This window comes from Geotrypetes seraphini, chromosome 2, assembly GCF_902459505.1.
Source record: "Geotrypetes seraphini chromosome 2, aGeoSer1.1, whole genome shotgun sequence".
NCBI lineage: Eukaryota > Metazoa > Chordata > Amphibia > Gymnophiona > Dermophiidae > Geotrypetes > Geotrypetes seraphini.
Genome location: NC_047085.1, coordinates 360,222,287 through 360,245,957, shown reverse-complemented (window position 1 = coordinate 360,245,957; position 23,671 = coordinate 360,222,287). Strand labels below are relative to the sequence as shown.

General features: G+C 37.0%; 1 protein-coding gene across 2 annotated transcripts in view; it reads left to right on the top strand.

Moving 5' to 3' along the window:
* Positions 1-23,671, top strand: part of ZPBP (zona pellucida binding protein) — a 263,439-nt gene that overhangs the window by 75,090 nt on the left and 164,678 nt on the right. For both annotated transcript variants that reach the window (XM_033930478.1, XM_033930479.1), the window contains exon 3: positions 10,771-10,896. In XM_033930478.1, the coding sequence (XP_033786369.1) occupies positions 10,771-10,896 (126 nt within the window). The remainder of the gene's footprint in view (positions 1-10,770; positions 10,897-23,671) is intronic.

The window sequence follows — 23,671 nt, the reverse complement described above, 5'->3', positions numbered from 1 at the left end:
AAATGTCTGTATCATATTTCCCCTTTCCAGACTTTCCTCCAAAATATACATATTGAGATCTTTTAAGTCTGTCCCATATACCTTATGAGGAAGACCATCGACCATTTTAATAGTCTAAACTACCTCACTAACCTCACCAAAAATAAAACAGCTTGCATAATGAAACTCCAATCCTGGGCCCTCTCTGTACAAATGAAGCTGAATGAGTCCAAAACCAAACTACTCTGGCTTGACCCAAAATTAGATCAGTTACCCACGCTCATTCCACTACCTTCTGGTCCCACACTGCAGATCGAATTCTCAAACAAACTTTTGGGCATCATTATTGACTCTACACTTTCCTTTAATGATCATCTCAACTCTGGTAAAAAAATGTTTTTTTAGTCTTCACATGTTGAGGAAAGTGAGATCCTGCTTCCGCCAACAACATTTTGCTGTCCTTGTACAATCAATCATTCTTTCCAGACTGGACTATTGTAATTCTATCTATCTAAGTCTAACCAAGAAAAATCTTCAAAGACTTCAGCGGATCCAGAACACTGTGGCTAGGTTGATCTTCGTAAAAAGCAAATTCGATCATGTTTCCCCACTTCTGTCAAAACTTCACTGGCTTCCGGTGATTTCTAGGATTTACTTTAAATATACCTGCCTAATTTTCAAGATCCTACATGGCATTCTTTCTCCCCTAATCCCACTATCCTGGAATTCTTTGAGACCTGACACTACCAGATCCACCCACATACTCAAACTATCTTTCCCCTTGTTAAAAGGCATCATGTATTCAGGTAAATTAGGGAAATCCCTTTTCTTCAAATTCACTGAGCTTTGAAATAACCTCCCTGCCCTGCTGCAGAACCTAGGCTCATTCCAATTATTCCGAAAGCATCTGAAAACCTGGCTTTTCTTCAAAACGTAAAGCTATCTATTTAAAATGTAAAGCTAGCTATCCTCTTCATAACCTCTAATTTATTATTATGTCCTTCCCTCATTTATTGAATTACCTGTAAACTATGCCGAGCTCTATCTTTATGGAGATGATGCGGTATACAAACTTAACGTTTAGTTTAGTTTAGTCTGCCTCTGGACCAGCTCCTTCCTGTTGATATTTTTTTAAAGGTATCACATAGATATTTTATTTAGTAATGATTTTTAAAATTGTTACTTCTCTATGTACTGTATATTCCATACATTGCACATAGCAACTATAAATATTGAAGTACGAAAAAAAATAACTACATTTTCACATTAAAAGTATATTACAGTGAACCCTTGATCTTCTGGACCTCAGCCATCCGGTCTTCGGATTTACTGAACCCCATAACCCTCACCACGCACTTCCGGGCAAGAAGGCCGAGCATGCGCACTGTCTCTCAAACAGCCTTTTCCGTTTCCGGCAGCAAATTAAGACAAAGTGCAGTCATGGATAAAAAATGAAAACGCACAAACTTGAGTATAAAACAAAAGTTGGATCTCATCGAGAAAGTGGAATTGGGTGTAACTGTGGTGTGAGTTTGTGAGGAATATGGAGTCAAAAAACAAACGGTATCGGACATTCGCAAAACAAAAGAAAAGCTGAAAAAATTAGCTTTGGCTAGCGATGTAGATTCTAACATTTGGCCGAGAAAAAAATCTTAAAATGGCACAAGAATCTTCACTGGAAGAGGCTGTAAAGTATGTTCAGCAAGGTTCCTGTGATGTAAATGTGCATGGAGTTGAATTGCAATCTGCAACAAAGACATTAGCTAAACACATGAACATTGAAATAAAAATTAGTGGTTGTGGAGATTTCGCAAGAGACATGGAATCATGAACAACAGACTTACGGCGAAGTGTTGAGTGTGTCGTCAGAAGAGATTGAACTGTTTTGTAAGAAATTATCCAATCTAATAGATGAAAATTTATTGAAATGTCAGCTTTATAATGCGGATGATACCGGTCTGTTATGGTGTTCATTGCCAGAAAATACCCAAGTTTCTGAAACAGAAAGAACTGTTTCCAGCAGCAAATTAAGAAAAGAATGAATCTCCGCCCTAGTTTGTGCAAACGCTGATGGTTCTCATAAATTAGAAGCAGTGATCATTGGCAAATCATGTCGCCTAAGAACGTTGAAAGACTGCATGAATAAATTACCCACAATTTACTATAATTCCATAAAAGCTTGGTTTACATCAAATATTTTTACGGAATGGTTTAGAACATTTTGTGCCAGAAGTTAAGAGGTTCCAAGTGGAAAAATTATCCATACCAGCAGAAAACAGCAAAGCACTGTTAATACTTGACAACGCACCAGAACACCCATCTGAAAAAATTTTGTGTGGTCAGGATGGGAAAATTAAATGCACGTTTCTTCCAAAAAATACAACATCTATTCTCCAGCCTATGGACCAGGGAGTTATTTTGGCAACCAAGAGGATATACAACCAAATTTTTTGCAAGAAGTTATGGTGGTTTTGGAAGATGAAACCGAAGAAATGTCAGAGGGGAACACACTTTTCAAAATCTTAAAAAATATGACAAAAAATTGGCCATATACAATTTTGCACCACTTGGAAGGTGGTGAAGTGTGAAACATTAGCAAACGAGTGGAATAAACTTCTAAATAACATCAAGAGTGAAATGCAGTTCAATGGATTTGAAGTTGAAGATTTTTACACAACGATGAAAAATGCAGGAGAAAATAATACAACAGAAGAAGCTATACTAGAATGGCTGGAAAAAGATGAGGGTGATCCTGGTTATCAAATTATGTCAGAGAGTGAGATAGCTGAAGAAGTTATGAACCAAAAAATGACAGATGACAAGAGTGATGAAGAAGAGCCTATATTAAAAAGAATGAAACTGAGTCAAATAAGAAGTCATCTAGATCACTGTTCTTCAACCGCCGGTCCGCGGACTGGTGCCGGTCCGCAGGAAATTTCTGCTGGTCCGTGCAGGGCCGGCAACATTAAGGGACAGGTGCAAAAAAAAAAAAAGCCGACAGGAAGTCTTTCCGACGTCAATTCTGACGTTGGAGAGGACATTCTGGGCCAGCCAATCGCTGCCTGGCTGGCCCAGAACATCCTCTCCGACGTCAGAATTGACGTCGGAAAGAAGACTTCCTGTCGACATCAGGGGAAAGGAAGGAGGGAGGCTTTTTTTTGAGCAGCAGGGAGGCAGTAGGCTGGCTTTGGCTAGGGAGGGAGGGCGAAAGGTAGACAGGCAGGCAGACAGGCTTCAGGGGTAGGGGTGGGACAAAATGTGGAAGGCAGTGAGAGGGACATAGGAAGAAGGCACTGGGGGCACTAAAGACATAGGAAGGGGCACCAAGGACTTGGGAAGGAGGCACTGGGGGCACTAAAGACATGGGAAGGAGGCACTGGGGGCACTAAAGACAGGAAGGGGCACTAAGGACATGGGAAGGAGGCACCGGGGGCACTAAGGACATAGGAAGGAAAGAGGGAAGGAATAGAAAGGGACAATTCTTGGGCCTGAGTGCAGAAAGAAAGAAATGAAAGAAAGGATACACACACAGAAGGAAACGCAACCAGAGACTCATGAAATCAATCACCAGATAGCAAAGGTAGGAAAAATGATTTTATTTTCAATTTAGTGATCAAATGTGTCAGTTTTGAAAATTTATATCTGCTGTCTATATTTTGCACTATATTTGTCTACTTTTCTATGTTTACTGAGGTAACCGAGCTCACGGAGATGGGGCGGAAATGGGGTTTTAAAATTTTAGTCCTAGTAGTTTGCCGGTCCACAAAATAATTCTTTTATTTCTGCCGGTCCACGGGTGTAAAAAGGTTGAAAAACACTGATCTAGATGACTTGGTTTTGTTTATTGACTCATCGTCAGAACCTGAGTTGCAACAATATTATTCTCATTTCTGAAATTTCAGAGAAATTATAATTAATAAACAACAATGTTCCAAAAGGCAAGTGACATTAGAAACTTTTTTTCGGCCAGTACGAGAATAAATGGCCAAACCTGACTCATTGTGTGCTGCAATACAGTGATTTTGATTTTGTTTTATTTATTTTTATTTGTTTATAAATAAAAGTATACTTTTGCAACATATATTGTCTTTGTCATAGTTTATTGTGTCTTTTTGCTTCTATTTAACATGCATTCGGATTTTCCAGACACTTGCATGTAACGGACACCCCCTCCTCCTGAGCAGTCCGTTAAATCGAGAGTTCACTATTTTAAAGATATGGGTTACACTATTATTGAAGACATAGGAGCTGAAATAAATTCAATTTCTTTTATTAAATAATCCATACAGGAGAGGGTGTGGCTTGGAGCACGCAAAATGGTCGCATAGCAACAGAGCTCCCTGAACTCAGACAACTAAAGGAAAGGAAACAACTGCTAAGAATCGCTCACTTGAGTTATAAAAACAAAAAATAACTTCTGAAATGGCTACCACAAGGCAAGGCAAATCGGAGAAGCCGTGCACTTCCGGTGTATCGGTAAAAAGATCTAAAGTGACTCCGATGTCGCCGTCGAGTGTCCCGATCCCGTTGGAAACAGAGGAATTCTCAGATAAAGCAGATATAATGGCAGAGCTATTTAAAATTAAATTAATGCTGACAGACAACGCTGGCAAAATTTCTGAGGTAAAGGAAGAGGTGCTGGGTCTGAGGCAGGAGATCCAGACTGACAGGCAGAGGATGTCTGTGACTGAGGAGAGAATTGAACTGCTGGAAACTGTCACACAAAAGTGTGACTGTGAAAGACAAAATGTAGAAAGCTTGAAAAATCAGCTGATAGATTTGGAGAATCGGGGGAAAAGGAAGAACATCAGAGTGCTTGGACTGGCTGAAAATCTTGAAGGGGGAGACACTGTACAGTTTTTAGAGAACTTACTACCTAAACTGTTACAGTTAAACTCCAAGTGGCCATTGGAAATAGAACGGGCACATAGAATCCCTTCAAAAAGACCAGTGAATCAGAATGGCCCCAGACCCTTGATTTTTAAAGTTTTGAGATACCAGCAAGCTTTAGAAATCCTGAAAGTAGCAAAAGCGAACAAAAATGTAAATTATAAAGGGTCTAAATTGTTGTTGGTCCCAGACTTTGCAAAACACACTGCAAACATCAGAAAGCAGTTTCTTATGCTGAGGCAGCAGTTGAAAGAAAAAGGTTACATGTACGGCTTGTACTATCCATCTACAATGCGAATATCTACTGGAAATAAGTCCTGGTATTTTCAAGACCCTGCAAAACTTAAAGAATTTCTATCACAAGAGGAACCGATGTCTACATAAAGGAAAATTGATTAAAGGAAAAAGAGAAAATGGAGAAGACTCATTTTGAAGAGAAGAAAAGAGGGGGGGGGGGGGAAAGGAAGACAGAAGGAAAAAAAAAAGTGGATTGATACTGGTCCAAGTTATTTTTACTGCATTTTATTCCAGATGAAGAGCTTTTGACTAATTTTTCAATATTGTGAATTTACTGATACATTTTTAATTTAACAAGAAATTAATTATCTATGAGAGATATTATAAATATAATATATTTATTTACCTAACTACTAATTACTAACCATCCTGAATAACAATAATTGATTAATATGAGGAAATAAATATAGGATATTACATATTTCAAAAGGGATTATTAATAAAATAGGAAATAATTTTAGACTTTTATTAAATATGAAAATATATATTTTATTCAAATATTTATTTATATTGAATATATCATGATTGATTTTTAAATGAGAATGTTATAAATAAATTGGTTAGATGCTAATATTAGTAATATATTAACGCTATGAATGAATATATTTAAATTAACAATGAATATTTAATATACATGGAATTATAGTTAAAATTGAAAATGTTAAAATATTAAGATAGGATATATATTACTTTGAAAGGAAGATATATTTATAATTTATATGAATTAATTAAGTATGATTCTTAATATAATGATATATTTTACCTAGATACTAATTGATATGAAATATAAAAATTATTAAATAAAGGGTTAAGTCTGGGAATTGGGTTTTTTAAAGAAGAGATAATTACTAAGGAGATAAAGATTTTTAAGATACTTATATGAATAACATATATATAATATATGATTTTTAAGATATTTATATGAATAACTTATATGTATAACATATATATAATATATGATTATATATATAATATATGTATAACTTATATATATAATATATGATTTTTAAGATATTTATATGAATAACTTATATGAATGAAAATTTATTTGAATAGTTATATTTGAATTCATTATAGATAATTTTATGTTATTTGCTACAATGAAATATTAATATTAATGATAATAATTATTAATTGAATGATTGAATATGTAAGGATAGAAATAATGAAATATTAAATATGTGGGGGAAAAAAGAATAGCTGAATTTTTGAGAGATATTAATTCAATATGGAGGGATATTAGTTGTCTGGGGAGGGGGTTTAGGGTCTGCTATACCAATGTGTGTTCCAGATCAGACAATGATTATGGGGGGGAGGGGAGGGAGCATAGAGAGAGGGAGGGGGGTTCACAGTAATAATATATTGATGAGGATTGAAAATGGGATAAATGTAAAATTTGAATTTTTCTTTTATAATCTTATTTTAGGGGGGGAAAGGGATGGGGGAATTGGATAAATGAATTATATTTACTTAATGTGTTGAGGTCTGGTCATCTTTTTTATTTTAGAAATATTTGCCAAAATTTAATTATAAAATAGATGGATATAAAAATTTATTCTATTAACGTCAATGGTTTAAATCATCCTATTAAGAGAAAGAAAGTACTAACGTTCCTTAAAAAGCAAAATGCGGACATATATTTTATTCAAGAGTCGCACCTTTCTGACATTGAATCTAAAAAGTTATCTGGGGGTTGGATTTCTAAATGCTTCTTTGCACCTGCAATGGGGAAAAAAGCTGGGGGTTGCTGTCCTGATAAATAGGAAGTGCAATGCTGATTTCGAATTAATAAACTATGATCCTTTAGGAAGATGGGTGCATATCAAAATGGTTCTGGGAAATACAACCCTGGATTTATTAAATTTATATGCTCCTAATTCGAATCAAATGGAGTTTTTCAAACAAGTTCAACAATTACTGTTACCACTGGCTACTTCTAATTTAATCGTAGCAGGGGATTTCAATGCTGTAATGGATCCAATTTTGGATAAGAGACCAAGTAGAATTATGAAATCGTTAGGTTTAGATAATTTGGTTCAATCTTGTAATTTAGTTGATATATGGCGTATTCTTCATTTTAATGATCAGGAATTCTCTTTTTGTTCTCAGGTCCATAAATCTTTCTCACGAATTGATTATATATTCGTGTCTAATAATATAGCGCAGCGAGTGATGAATGAATTATTGATCCCATTATAATTTCAGACCATGCTGGTGTGTGGATTGACTTTAAGAATAATGATATAGTACATTTCGATCCAATTTGGAGATTTGATAATGCTTTACTTGCGGACTCGAACTTTCTGGAAGATTTTAAATTAAAGATGAATGAATTTTTTCAAATAAATAATTCGGACAATATTAATGCTGAGATTTTGTGGGACGCATTTAAAGCAACAATAAGAGGAAATATTTCATATTCAGCATTTATCAAAAAACAACTTAAAAAACAATATGTTGATCTGGAAAACCAAATTAAAGTATTAGAAAATAAATTAATTAAGAACTGGGAACATAATACATTACAAAGTTTATTAAAAATAAAAGCAAAATATAATGAGATTTCTTCTCAATTTGTGAGGAAAGATATCTTCTATAAGCAAGTTCAGTACTATGGTAATTCAAACAAAGCTGGAAGATTATTAGCTAATTTTTTAAAGCAAAAAAAAGGAAATCTAAGATTATTGCAATTAAAGATACACAAGGCAACACACAAACTGACACCAAAGATATTTTAATACAATTTCTTGATTTTTATAAAGATTTATATTCTTCTGAATCTTATGAAAATAAAGAACAAGAGGGATTAAATTTCTTAAACTCATTTATTGGACCAAATGTTCCGGATCATATAAAACAAAGTTTAGAAGATCCTATATCTTTAAAAGAAATAGAATCAGCATTGAAGTCTCTTAGAGTTGTATCCGCTCCGGGTGGTGATGGATATACTGTTGAATTCTATAAAACATTTCAAAATATCATCTTACCATATTTATTAAATTTGTATCAATATCAAATAAATAATGGGAATATATCAGGTACTATGGCTGATTCGGTAATTATTGTCTTACCAAAACCAAACAAGGATCCTACCTTGGTTTCAAACTACAGGCCTATCTCTTTATTAAATGTAGATGGTAAGTTGATTGCTAAAGTATTAGCAATAAGATTGGCAAAAGCTCTTCCTTTTATTATTGATGCACACCAAACAGGATTTATTGCTAAAAGACACTCATCAAACAATACTAGATTAGCATTTAAATTTAGTGAAAAATATGAATGATCCAGCTTTTATGCTATCTTTAGATGCAGAAAAAGCATTTTGATAGTTATATGTATCAAGCTCTGGAATGGTTTGGAATAGGCCCCGGTTTTATTAAAATGATTCAGACATTGTATAGCTCTCCTGGTGCAAGATTATATATTAATAACAATTTATCAGATAGATTTAACTTGCGTAGGGGAGTTAGACAAGGATGTCCTTTGTCCCCCTTACTTTTTGATATTGTTTTAGAACCCTTATTAATTGCAATTAATCAAACTAAGGAGATAAAGGGAATCCCATTTTCTTACTGGGAATTTAAACTTTCTGCATATGCAGATGATATATTATTATATTTAAGAGAACCGGGGAATACTGTTCCAAGTTTACTTAATCTTCTAGAGAAATTTGGGAAATTTTCTGGATATAAAATTAATTGGAGTAAATCGGAAATTCTTCCAATTAATGTTCACTGTGCCAAAGGATTATTTGATTCATATTCATTTATTTGGAAAGAAGAAGGATTAAAATATTTAGGTATTATTATCAAAAATACAATTGAAGATACAGTAAAAAAAAATGAAAAACTTTTATTAAAAATATAACAGAAATGTGTGAGCAATGGAATCCTTTATATCTTTCTTGGTGGGGAAGAGTCCAAACAATTAAAATGATGATATTGCCTGTGGTTTGTTATCAAATGAGTATGATACCAATATTTTTTCAGGGGTCATTTTATAAAAAGTTAAACAATATTCTTACAAAATTTGTTTGGTTTGGGAAAAGACCCAGAATTGCTTTAGTATCTTTACAAAGACCAATTGTGGAGGGAGGGGTACATTTTCCAAATTTTTATAGGTACCATCAAGCCTATATTCTAAGACAGGGTATGTATTGGATCCTCCCAGATCTCATGGAGAATGTACCAGATTGGCTATATCTAGAATGGCGGCTCCTGTTCCCACTACATCCAGAACATCTAATTAGTATAAACATGCCAAGAAGATATAAGGATAGCAGAATTTTATTGGATACTTGGAAGACGTTAAGATATGTTAGTAATCTATCACCAGAACCAATTGCTAAATCATTAAATCAATCAATTTGGGTAAACTCCAGGATCAAGATTGGCGGATACAAAATCGTCTGGAAACAATGGATAATTGCAGGTATACGAACATTGAATGATGTTATTTCAGAAGGAGCAATGTTTAGTTTTTCACAATTGCAACATAAATTTGGATTAAATAAAACACAATATTTTAAATGGTTGCAATTGAAGCAAGCTATTCAGGCAGGGTTCCCTGAATGGAAAGCTCTTAATACTCAATATAGTCTGCAGGTTCTATGTTTCCAGGCGGATTTTTTGGGTCACCAAACCGCAAAATGGTATAAATTGTTAAATGGATTTTTAAACAAAAAAAAGAAAACTGGACTTAGGGATATTTGGAGTATTGAGATTGGTCAGACAATTTCTGAATCTCAATGGCCACGATTTTGGTCCTGGAGATTAAGATCTACAAAGTCAGCATCTATGAGTCAAACTTGGTTGTTTTTGTTACATAGAACTTTATGGACCCCTACGCGTTTACAAAAAATAGATAGTACTAGATCTAATAGATGCTGGCATTGCAGAGTAGAAGTCGGGACATTAGATCACTTAATTTTTTTTTGTCCCTGTATAAATGCATTTTGGAAACTAATTTGGCCCCAAATTAATGAATTACTAGAAAATCATGTAGGACTCTCATATGATACTATACTATTTGGTACAGCAATGAGAACTCAGAGTCCGATTTCAGCAAACAATAACAAACTATTATTAATATTGACAGGGGTCGCCATGCAACAAATAACTCAAAATTGGAAGGACTACACCAAATTAAATTTTACATTTTGGTGGAATTCAGTCTGTCATATATACAAAATGGAAAAAAACAATAGCATTACAACAGGGAAATATTCATAATTTTAAGAAAATTTGGGAACCATTGACTCGATATTCCAATGATCAGGTTTCATAGCACATTAGTAATGGATATATTAGATTGGGGAAGGGTGGGAATGTATATTATATGGATTTAAGAACTGAAGAAAGGGGAGGGTTATATTTTATGTGATAAGATGAATTACTTGTAATCACAATTTTTCATGTATTAATTGAAGTTTATGTAAAATTAAATTATTGTAAGAATGAAAAATTTATAAATAAAATATTAAAAAAAAAAAAATAATCCATACAAATATTGCTTTTCTTTGTTGTAAATTGATGTATTTATGTTGGTATATAAAATATGTGTGCTTAAAAGTAACATTAATACCAGTTGATAATATGCTTTCAGCTAAAGTTTATGTCAAGTTGAACCACAACACGCCTCATGTTTTATGCTTAACACAACGCCTAAGAGATGCTGAGCTGACAGATCCAAAGTACCAGTGGCATGGACCAGATGGAGAAGCTCTTCCAGGCAAGTATTTGTTTTAGTAATTCCTTGGGGGTTGATACAAGAGCAATTTAACCAGCTAGAAAGAGCTCCTGGCTGGTTAATCACTTGTTTGGGGCTAACCTCTTTTTCACCAGCACCTACTGATTAGTGCTGCTGAAAATATCTGGTTAGCACCCAACTCGAACACAACTATTTTGGGAGTGTTCTAGGGGCAAAGTCAGCACTTGGCCAGTTGTGTAGATATTAAACACTTAACCGGCCAAGGTAACAATGTAAATAGGAATACATAAAAGTCAGTCCTGTCTTTATTTGATTCACAATAGCCAGTTAAGTACTGAATATTGCACATAATCGTCTGAGGATAGATATGATTGAGGTCTACAAATTCCTGAGTGGTGTAGAATAGAGAATGACAAGGGGAAAAAATCTGTCCCCGTCACTGCACCGTCCCCGGCCCACCATCCTCTGCACCGCCCCGTCACCGCCGTTCCCTTCACCGCCCCGTCTCCGTCACCGCCATCCCTTTCACCGCCCCGTCACCGCCACTGCCATCCCATTCACCGCCCCGTCACCGTCCCCGTCTAGCACCCATCTTCTTCCCTCTGCTCCCCCATAGTCTGGCATCTGTCTTCTTCCCTTCCAGCGTCTTCTCCCCACTCTGCCTTCCACATTTCCTTTCAGGGTCTGTTCCTCTCTACCCTCTTTCAATGTCTGTTCTATTCCTTTCCACCACCACCCTTCCCTCCCTCCTTTACCATCTGTTCCTTTCTACCACCCTTTTTTCATATCTTCTATCAGTCCCCCCACCATCACTAGCAGTCTCTCTTCTCCCTTACCATGAGCAAATAGAACTTCTGAAAATTGTATTGCTGAGGCATTATTTCTAGTACGCCTTTTTTTCCAGATAGATAATGACATCAATTTTATAATTCTTACTGTCTGCTCTGATTTCATTCACAATTTGGTTTGTGTTTTGTACCTGAGGATTCCATGAGGCATTTAACCTTTTCCTGTCTCTTCTGTGATTTCAAGTTGATTCCTTCAATAATGGAGTTTTCTATTTTGGGCTCTTTTGACATTGTTTAAGGGATTTCTTGTACATTTGGTGCTGGTCTTCTTTGATGAGGTCACTTCAGAATCTATTTCCAAGGAAGAGAAACTTTTTCCCTTTCACCCCCTACTTCCTTGTGTGAGCCGGAACATGCGGTCCCCGCAAGCAAGTAATTTTATATCATTTTCATTCTATTCATTCATAGAAATTAAAGTCTAGATAATGCCAGTCACATAACAAAACATGATTTTACAAAAATAATTCTCTGCACAGTCAAGCCTGCAAGGATTACTAGATGTCTTTCAGCAGCTCCCCTCCCTCCCTCCCCCTTACCTTTGTGGCCAAGTCAAAATGATCTACCAACAATAAAATTTTAAAAACACAAAGCACGCTGTATGCAGAGAAAATGTTAATTATCATTTATATTCCGCGGGTTTTCAAAGAGGTCAAGGCAGATGACTTTATGCAATGTCACCTCAGCAACAACTATACAAAAATAGACAAATATTCCCCCTCCCTTTTTACTAAACTGCGGTTTTTAACGCAGGGAGCTGCACTGAATGCCCCATGCTGCTCTCGACGCTCATAGGCTCCCTGCGCTAAAAACCGCTATTGCGTTTTAGTAAAAGGGGGCCATAGTACAAAATATAGACAGCAGATATAAATTCTCAAAACGGACACATTTTGATCACTAAGTTGAAAATAAAATCATTTTTCCTACCTTTTTGTCTGGTGATTTCATGAGTCTCTGGTCCTTCTTTCTTCTCCTGCCCTCCCCCCCCCCTTTCTTTCTCTCTCCCCCTGGCCCCCCTCTTTATTTCTGCCTTTCTTTCTCTCTCCCCCTGGCCTCCCTCTTTATTTCTCTCTCCCCCTGGCCCTCCTCTTTCTTTCTGCCTTTCTTTCTCTCCCCCTTGACCCCCTCTTTATTTCTGCCTTTCTTTCTCTCTCCCTCTGGCTCCTCTCTTTATTTCTGCCTTTCTTTCTCTCTTCACCTGGCCTCCCTCTTTATTTCTCTCTCCCCCTGGCCCTCCTCTTTCGTTCTGCCTTTCTTTCTCTCCCTCTTGACCCCCTCTTTATTTCTGCCTTTCTTTCTCTCTCCCCCTGACCCCTCTTTATTTCTGCCTTTCTTTCTCTCTCCCCCTGGCCCCCACAAAGCCATTGTGCCAATTTCTCCACTTCCACGATTCTTTCACTACCCTCACCCCCAAGCCAGCAGCCGATTTCTCCCTGCTCCTTCCCCGATGTCCTGATGTCCTGAACTTCATCGGGCAGCAGCAGCATTCACAATTCACTGCTGTTGCCCGCTTCAGGCCTTCCTCTCTGTCGGGTCCTGTCTTCATGAAAACAGGAAGTAGGCAGGACCCGGCAGAGAACAAGGCCTGAAGCCGGCAACAGTAGCGAATTGTAAACGCTGCTGCTGCCCGAAGAAGGTAATGGAGCACGAGGCAGACCGCTTCTCCCCCCTCCCAGCCGAACCCCCGCTGACCCTCCTATCTCCCCCCCTCCATGAACCTTTCCGACCCTCCCAGCGAGAGCAGCAAACCTCCTTCGCGGCTTTCTCCTCCCTCTGCCGCGTCACTGATGACGTCATCAGTGATGCGGCAGAGGGAGGAGAAAGCCGACGCTACTGGAGGGAGGTTTGCTGCTTTCGCTGGAAAGGTCGGAAAGGTTCACTTGGGGGGGGAGAGATAGGAGGGTCAGCGGGGGTTCGGCTGGGAGGGGGGAGAAGCGGTCTGCCTCAGTGCTCCAAGGCCTGGCGCCATTACCTTTTTCGCCCCTCCCGCCCCCCCCTTGGTATGCTACTGCTCTCCAGCTCTCCTTAGTTTGCCGGTTTTCTTTTTCGGCGACCGGCACGTTTTCAAAGAGCCGCGCATGCGCGGCTGCTCAAAATTCAATCTTCTGCTCTGCTGCAACTTCCTGTTTCCGGTTGGGTCAGAGCAGAAGATTGAATACTGAGCAGCTGCGCATGCGCGGCTCTTTTGAAAGCGTTCCGGTCGCCGAAAAAGAAAGCCGGCAAACTAAGGTGAGGTGGAGAGAGGAAGCTGGTTAAACGATCGAGCCGGCGTGCGGGTGGGTGGGTGGGGGCTGCGGGAACCGCACGATCCTTTATGCCTCATTGCGGTGACAAGACCATTCACCGCTCCACGGGGCAGTGATGGCCTTGTCCCCGTCCCCGTAGAGGCTGCTAATTTTCATTCCCCGTTTTTGACGGGTTACCCGCGGCTAAACGCAGTAGCCGTGGTAAACCGCCACCGTGTCATTCTCTAGTGTAGAACAGGTGCTTCTTGTACAATCACAGTCTATTCCTGGACTATTGGGTTATTTTGCCATACTCGCCAGAGCTTGTAGGAAGTCTTATAATTCAAAGACTTGAGCCCCTCCCCTCTTACCTCAGGACAATCCCCCAAGAATCAGTTTCTTTCCTACAAGCCAGACTGTAGGAGCTTGTCTTCTCTGCTCCTGTTTTCTTTCAGTGGGTTGGCTGCTTGTCAGTGCAATCTCTGGACAGCCTGCACTTCAGATCAGGGCTTAGGGATTGCAGCAGGATCCATTACATGCTCCACTGCCTGGATGACAGTGACCTGGAATAGTCTAGCCTGGTGGCTGCGCCCTCTCTCTCTCTCTCTCTCTCTCTCTCCAAGGGTCCTCTCCAGATTACCAAGTGGGTAATTCTGACGATGGATGTCAGTCTCAAAGGCTGGGGGGCTGTATGCATGACCTTCCTTGTTCATGGTCAGTGGCCCCTTTCATTCAACTGAAAGTGGTCATTTATTCGCCTGGAGCTTTGGCAATTCTACTGGCTCTCCTCCACTTTAAGGGTCGTCTCAGGCATCGGGCCGTCCACATCTTCTTGGACAACATCACAGTAGTGGCTTCTTACATCAGTCGCCAGGGTAGCATCAGGAGCACCTTCCTGAGTGTGGAGGCCCAGCTTCTCTTCCGATGGGCAGAGAGACACCTTGTGGAGCTTTCAGCGGTGCATGTGGCTGAAGTGGGCAACGTTCAGGCAAATTATCTCAGTTGTCAGACTCTGGACCCCAGGTAGTAGTCCCTGTCCCAAAGGACGTTCGACTGCATAGTGGAATGCTGGGGTCACTCCACATTCAATCTCATGGCATTGATGGCCAACAAGAAAGCGGATCGGTTCCTCAGTCGATATCGAGAGGTCAGCAATGAAGGCCTGGATGCTCTGGTTCAGCCTTGGCTACAGGAGGGTCTCCTGTATGTCTTCTCTCTGTGGCCCATGATTGGGCATCTGTTGAGAAGGATAGCGAACCACAGGGGTCCGGTGAACCTCGTCGCGCCCGACTGGCCAAGGTGCTTGTGGTATGCTGACTTTTTTTTAAACTAAAGTGAGAGCAAGGGTTTTGACTTCTGTGTCATTCTCATCTCCTCACAAAGGACCTGATTGCCCTTCAGGATCTGGCCCACTTTGGTCCTATGGCCTGGCTATTGAGCGTGCTGCCTTATTTAGTAGGGGCTATTCAGCCATTGTTGCCACTTTCCTCTGCAGCAAGAAGAAGTCCACAGTAGCTGGCCTATGCAAAGGCTTGGAGAGGTTATCAGGCATGGTGCGTCCAGAGGCACTCAGATCCATCTGTTCCATTGGCTCCTTGGATTCTGGAATTCCTTCAGGACAGCCTGGCAAAGAGCCTCACTGTGGCTTCTCTGAGCAGAGCCCCTTGAAGGGCATCCACCAACTCTCTACTTCTTTTCAATTCCACAAAAGGAACTTTCCAATCTACATCTGGTAGGTTGAAATCACTCAGCAACAGCACCTCTCCTTCCCCAGCTTTTGAATATCTGCAACAAGATCTTTATCAATTTGCTGCACTTAAATTGGAGGTCTGTAGACAACACCCATGTAGCTAGAAGTTCTATCTTCTCTTTTCAAAGCTATCCATATTGTTTCTACTTTCCCCCAGGCCCCCTGCTTTTCAGTTGCTTGGATATTGGTCTTTACATAGAGAGCTATTCCTCTACCCTTTCAACCATCTCTGTCCTTCCTAAAAGATTATAGCCCGGTATGTTTGTGTCCCATCTATGGGAATCACTGAATCATGTCTCTGTGATCGCTACAGTATCCTAGTCTGCCTATAACATTAGGGTTTGCAGATTATAGTTTTTGTTGCCTAGACTGTGAGTGTTTGTGGTCATTGCTTTCCAGCTACTTTTCTGTGGAAATTTCATTAGTAATGTAGTTTTTTGTTTAGTGTCACTTCCTGTTGCCTTGCTAAGAAGTGTTTTGCTAATATTCTTATATACATTGTCATCTTTACTACTGTCACATTTTGGCTTTTGCTGGGTGTGGCTACTGTAAGAATCCGGCATACATATGCCACCCCCACCTTCTAGTTTAAATGCCTAGAAACATATTGCCTGAATTTCTCAGCAAAGATCCATTTACCTGTCGTAGTAAGATGCTGCTCATCATTACAATATAGTCTCTTGTTTTTCCATGTGATGACACCAGACTCTGAGCCACCTATTGAAGATCTCAGTATTTAGTTCTCTTTCCTCTCCTTTTCAATATATAGGCAGTACTTCCATAAGAACATAAGAATTGCCACTGCTGAGTCAGACCAGTTGTCCATCATGCCCAGCAGTCCGCTCACGCGGCGGCCCTCCGGTCTAAGACCAGCACCCTAACTGAGACTAGCCCTACCAGCGCACGTTCTTGTTCAGTAGAAACTTGTCTAACTTTGTCTTGAATCCTTGGAGGGTGTTTTCCCCTATAACAGCCTCTGGAAGAGTGTTCCAGCTTTCTACCACTCTCTGGGTGAAGAAGAACTTCCAAAAAAGCTACAGTCTTTACAAAAGGTTTTAACCCCTTCCTCAGCTCCCTGAATGCTTTCTGTGCTACAAGTGGGGTATTACTGGCAAGGTCATTTGTTCCCAAGTGGATAACAACATCAGCTTTAGAATTCTTAGTTTTGTCCTTAATTATAGACAGTATTTGTTTGGTATTCCTGGTAACCAAAGATCCTGGGAGACACTTCACTATTTTAGGCTCCTTGACGTGTGTTGCAAGGTTAATGCCTCTGATGATGGAATCCCTTAACAACAATTATTTTCTTGTTCTCTCAGGGTTTCCGCAGCTTGCAGAAACCCTGAGAGAACATCTAACCCAGCTCCATGGGGAGAGCATCTTTAAACCTACCAGTCTTTTCCATTCTGTGGACTTTTACAACAAAATTCAAATTTCTGACCAACTGACTTTCCTGCCAAAATTCAAATTGGTGGACTGCCCTGTTCTCAATCAAGTCCAGTGAACCCACTATTTCCAAAATCACACTGCAGAATTCAGAGAACACCCTGAAGAAAGCTACAGCATGGTGGCTGAAACATCGTTTTCTACCTGACAAAGACACAGTGAGACCTGGAAACCTGCAGCAATTATTTTCTTGTTTGAGCTTTCTTATTTTTCATTTGGGGGTGCTTTTCTTCTTTCATTACCTTCACTGGTTTCAGTTCCAGTAGCACAGCTCTTTATATTCCTTCCCTTTTCTTTAACGAGAGATTAAATATTTTTTCTGAGGCCTTCCAAGTACCTACAAATTCCAAAATGTGGCCCTGCAAAGGATTTGAATTTGAGACCACTGACCTAGATGGTATATACACTGTACATTACAAATTAAGAATTATAAATATAAATTAGAAAATGGAAAACAAGATTATATTTTATTGAAAGGACTTAAAATATTTTTCAGTTAGCTCTCAGAGGCCAACACCTTCTTCCCCAGGTCAAAACAGTAAGCTGTCCTGACCTGAGAAAGGAGTTTTTGGTCTCTGATAGTTAGTCAAAAATATATTAAAATATATCATCTTAATTCTCTTTTAGATTTAGATTTTTTAACCTTTATAAACACGAGTACCATAATAAAATTATTTTTTCTACCTTTGTTTTCTGGCTATTTACTTCTCTGGTTTTGCTTTCCTCTTGCAGGATTTTTCTCTCCTCCTTTTCCTTTCAGCTTTCTTTAATTTATTTTTCTGGGGGCGTGGCTTGGACGCGCATTCCGATGGTCGGGTAAACGAATAGCTCCATGATCAAAAGCTATAATTTTTGAAATTACTACAAAAAAAATCAAAATTCAAAAGAAAAATATCTAAATATTGAAAGACAATGACGTCTAGCAAACAGAACAAAAGCGATTTAGGAGCAGGAGGATCCGGTACAGGAAGTAATAAAAGATCAAAACCGGAGCCAAGCATCACTCCTTCAAAAGCTCCACTGCCATCAGATGACAACCTCGATGTAATGGAAGAATTAAGACAAATTAAAGAAATTGTTCTGGACAGCAACAAAAAACTACAAAAAGCTATTGAAGATGCAGCAGCATTAACTAAAAGAGTGGAAGTGACGGAAAACAGAATAAACCTAATAGAGGATAACTTTGAACAACTTAATCTGAACGCAAGACAAAACAAAATCATATGGAAAGAGGTAGAAGAAATTAAAAAAGACCTTGAAGACAGCCGGAACCGTGAAAGAAGAAATAATTTAAGAATAATAGGAATACCGGAAGGGGTAGAAAAAAATAATCCTATTACTTTTTTGGAACACTTTCTACCTAAAGTGCTACCATTAAAATTTAAAACACCACTGGAAATCGAAAGGGCACACCGGATACCAACACAAAGGAAAACTTCACAAACTGGACCAAGGACATTAATATTCAAACTACTGAGACATCAACAAGCGCTGGAAATTTGTCAATTAGCTAAAGAAAATAAAAATCTCAAATGTCAAGATTCAAAAATACATATTGTCCCTGATTTTGCGAGGGAAACCGCATTAAAAAGGAAAAAATTTTTAGATATGAGACCACAACTGAAATCTTTAGGGGCTAGATATGGGCTCCTTTATCCAGCAATAATGAAGATCACTATTGCAAATAAAACTCAGAATTTTACAGATCCAACAAAACTACAAGAATTTCTGGACCAATATGAACAACCCATGACATCCTAAACATCTTAATGGAAATCCTAATGAGAAAAATGAGTATGTATAAATCTGTTAATACTTTACTAAAATATTCACCATATAAGAATTGATTTTATTAATAATATGACTTACAGCTAAAATCTAGAACTTTGAAGTGGATTCAAAAAACAACGGACTGAAACGACATGTGCTGCAGCACACACATGGAACTATACAAAACCAACATTCTATGAAGGAAATAAAACAAACTTTATAAAAGTACATAAACTTATACTTTTTAAAGGAAAGTTTTATAAACATTTTGAAGAAAATGTACTTACAGAAGAAAACGTGGATTAAATGGAGATCCGAATGAAAAATTTACAGAGAAGTAAATATGGTAACTAAATATGGGAGTGGTTATATACAAACAGGAAATGTGGTTGATGGACAGGAAAAATCTCCAATCACGCTGCTGGGGAGTTACAAAATACAAAACAAAAAGAGATTGGTTGACAGAGAGAATATCCTGTAATAGGAAGTGCTTCCGTTTTGATTCTAAAATGTTGCTATGTTTGTTATGAAAGAGAGGAGATTCAGTCTGGAATAACACAGAATAAATCCAAAAAGACTGTGCTGTATGTAAGGTGTAACTGATTTTCTCCTTCTCGAATACTGAACTAGCTTCGAAGTTATTCAGCGCTTTTATTTCTCTGGCACTTTGACTGACGGGCTGTCCTCAATACTGACAAAAATAAAATCAAGTCCCTAGTCAGGAAACATCTTCATTACTTGCTCTCTTGAGGGAATGATGAATGTCTTGGACTATTTAGCAGAAACAACGAGAGAGGAATACTGAATCCTACAAGGTTGAACTGAATAGGCAACACAAAAACGTTTTTGGAGAGAGAAATTGGGGGAAAGAAAAGAATCTAGGAGTCTTACAACTGGGAATTTTACCTAAATCTCTTCCTCACAACACAAATTGGAGTAAAGGTTGAAAAATAGACTGATTGCAGCAAACATACCTATATAAAGACATTTTAAGACACACAGACTCCACTTCATGATCCACATAGTACTATTAAAATAATAATATTATTAGATATCAGTATAATGAATGTAAAGTTGATTCTTGATAAATATATGCAAGATTGTAAATCTCATTGATAAATCTTATATAGATTTATCAAAAGATAAGATAATATTTTCTTATATGGATTTAAATACATTAACTTTTTATATAAAATTTATATAAGAAAAATATTTATTTGCTAGATATATAGGAAATATATTAGATAAAGGGAGATAAATTATTAGTAGTAAATAAAGAATATTTTAATTTAGCTTGGGGGAGTTATTTTAACCTAACCTCATCTTGCGTACCCAAGTAATCGTATTTAATAAGAGGGGGGGGGAGGGAGGGAAATAGGGATACGGGAGGGAATGGGAAAGAAAGATATAAAGGAGATATAGAAATAATAAAAGGAAATTATAATTTATTAAATATATTGGGAAAATATATTAATAAAAAACATTATATATCATTATATAGAAAATATATTATAAAAATTATAATTATAAATGTCTCTTAAAATAATATCTTTGAATGTTAATGGTCTAAATCATGTTATAAAAAGGAAAAAAGCATTACTGTTCTTAAAAAGGCAAAATGCAGATATATGTTGCATACAAGAGACCCACCTTTCAAACATTGAATCTAATAAGTTGACAGGTGGTTGGATAAAGCATTGTTTTTATTCACCAGCCATAGGGAAAAAAGCAGGTGTTGCTATTCTAGTGAATAAAAAATGCTCAGCTTTATTTAAATTAAAAGAATCAGATGTTCATGGCAGATGGGTAAAAGTGGAAATATGCATGGGAAATACAACCATGACGTTGTTTAATATATATGCCCCTAATTCAAAACAAAATGAATTTTTTAAGACTCTTCAACAACTGATCTTACCACTGGCTACTTCAAATCTAATAGTAGCTGGGGATTTTAATGCTGTTATGGATCCTTTATTAGACAAAAACCCAAGTAGATATATGAAATCAATGGGACTAGATAATTTGGTACAAACTTGTAATTTGACAGATATTTGGCGAATACTTCATTTTAATGGACGGGAATTTTCTTTCTGTTCTCATGTTCATAATTCTTTTTCAAGAATAGATTATATATTTATATCAAAACACCTAGCACATCAAGTAACACAAGCTGCCATTGATCCAATCATATTATCTGATCATGGTGGAGTGTGGATTGAAATTAAAATCACAGATCAAAATACAAATAGACCAATATGGAAATTTGATAATACATTGCTTGCTGACCCAATATTCTGTGAGAATTTTCAAACAAAAATGAAAGATTATTTTCAAATAAATGATAAAGATGAAATCTCTAGGGAAATATTATGGGATGCTTTTAAGGTATCAATAAGAGGACAAATTATTTCTTATTCGGCTTATCTTAATAAACAAAATAGAAAACAATTTTCTAATTTGGAAACAAATAAAAATTTTAGAATCAAAATTAATAGAAAAATGGGAATATTCTATACAACAAGAATTATTAAAACTTAAAGTAAAATACAATGAATTCTCATCAAAGATAATAAGAAAAGATTTATTCTCCCAGCAGGCATTGTATTATGGAAACTCAAATAAGTCGGGAAGAATATTGGCAAATTATCTCAAAGCGAAAAAAAAGAAATCAAAAATAATTGCTATAAAAGATGAAAAAGGTGACACATTAACACAAATTGAACCTATCTTAAAACAATTTCTAAAATTTTATAAATCTTTTTATACTTCCGAGACTTATTTAAATAAAGAAAAAGATGGTTTAGAATTTCTGAAAATGTTAGAGGGTCCAAAAGTTCCTGAACATATAAAACGAAGTTTGGAAGAGCCAATATCATTAAAAGAATTAGAAACAGCTTTGAAATCCCTTAGAGTTGGATCCGCTCCAGGTGGTGATGAATATACAGTGGAATTTTATAAAACATTTCAAAATTTATTATTACCCTATTTATTAAATCTTTTTCAATATCAACTTAATAAAGGATGTATAAATGGCACTATAGCAGAATCTTTAATTATTGTTTTACCAAAGCCAAATAAAGATTCCACATTGGTTTCAAACTATAGGCCAATATCTTTAATAAATGTAGATGGAAAAATATTAGCAAAAATACTTGCATTAAGATTGGCTAATGCTCTTCCCCATATTATAGGTATGCTTCAAACAGGATTCGTTGCTCAAAGACATTCATCTCATAATACCAGATTAGCATTCCATATGTTATATTTAACAAAGAAAATGAATGAGCCTACTTTTGCTGTTTCTTTAGATGCAGAAAAGGCTTTTGATAGAATAGAATGGACATTTATGTATCAGGCTATGGAATGGTTTGGTATAAGTCCTGGATTCATACAAATGACACAAACATTATATAGCTCCCCCTCTGCTAGATTATATATAAATAATACATTTTCAGAAAAATTTAATCTACAGAGAGGAGTTAGACAAGGATGTCCCTTGTCTCCTTTACTGTTTGATATAGTTTTAGAACCCTTAATATTAGCAATCCAACAAGTAAAGGAAATACAAGGTATACCTCATTCAGATAGAGAATACAAAATATCAGCTTATGCTGATGATTTATTATTATATTTGAGGAATCCAGAATCCACCATTCCACAATTGCTTGAACTAATTGATAAATTCGGAAAGTTTTCAGGATATAAGATAAATTGGAATAAATCAGAAATACTTCCATTAAATGTACACTGTACAAAAGGTTTATTTAATACATTCTCTTTTGTTTGGAAGGAGGATACTATTGGAATCTGGATTTCAAAAGATTTAGAAGACACAATGAAAATTAATGAAAAATGTTTATTACAAAAAGTGACAGAGATGTGTGAACAATGGAATCCTTTACATTTATCTTGGTGGGGAAGAGTACAAACAGTTAAAATGATGATCTTACCTGTAGTTTGTTACCAAATGGGAATGATACCAGTTTTCTTTCAAGAATCTTTTTATACAAAGTTAAATAAGGTATTGACAAAATTTATTTGGCTTGGGAAAAATCCCAGAATTGCTTTAGTGACATTACAAAGACCAATTGCGGAGGGAGGGGTAAATTTTCCCAACTTCTATAGGTATCATCAAGCCTATATTTTACGTCAAGGTATGTATTGGATCCTCCCAGAGCCCACTGAAAATATTCCAGATTGGTTCTGGCTTGAATGGAGACTCATGTTTCCTTTACGTCTCAGTCATGTAGTTAGTATCAAAATGCCAAGGCTATACAAAGAACATAAAATATTCATGGATACATGGAAAACTTTAAGATATATAAGTAATCTAACTCCTATTCCAATTAGTAAATCAACAACTCAAACGATTTGGTTAAACCCCAAGATCAAAATAGGCGGTTTCAAAATAATCTGGAAAAACTGGATGACAGCAGGTATTCGTATTTTAGATGATATAATAAAAAATGGAAAGTTGCTGGAGTTTTCACAATTGCAACATAAATTTGATCTTAAAAAAACACAATATTTTAAATGGTTGCAATTGAAGCAATCCATTCAGGTAGGGTTCCCTGAATGGAAAAATCTTACTAATTATCACAGTTTGGAATTCCTGTGTTTCCAGATTAATTCAACAGGTCATGAAGCTGCACAGTGGTATAAATTAATATCCGGTTATATAAATAAAAAACCAAAAAATGGTCTTAGAGACATTTGGAGCATTGAGATAAAGCACCAAATTAGTGCATCTCAATGGCCAC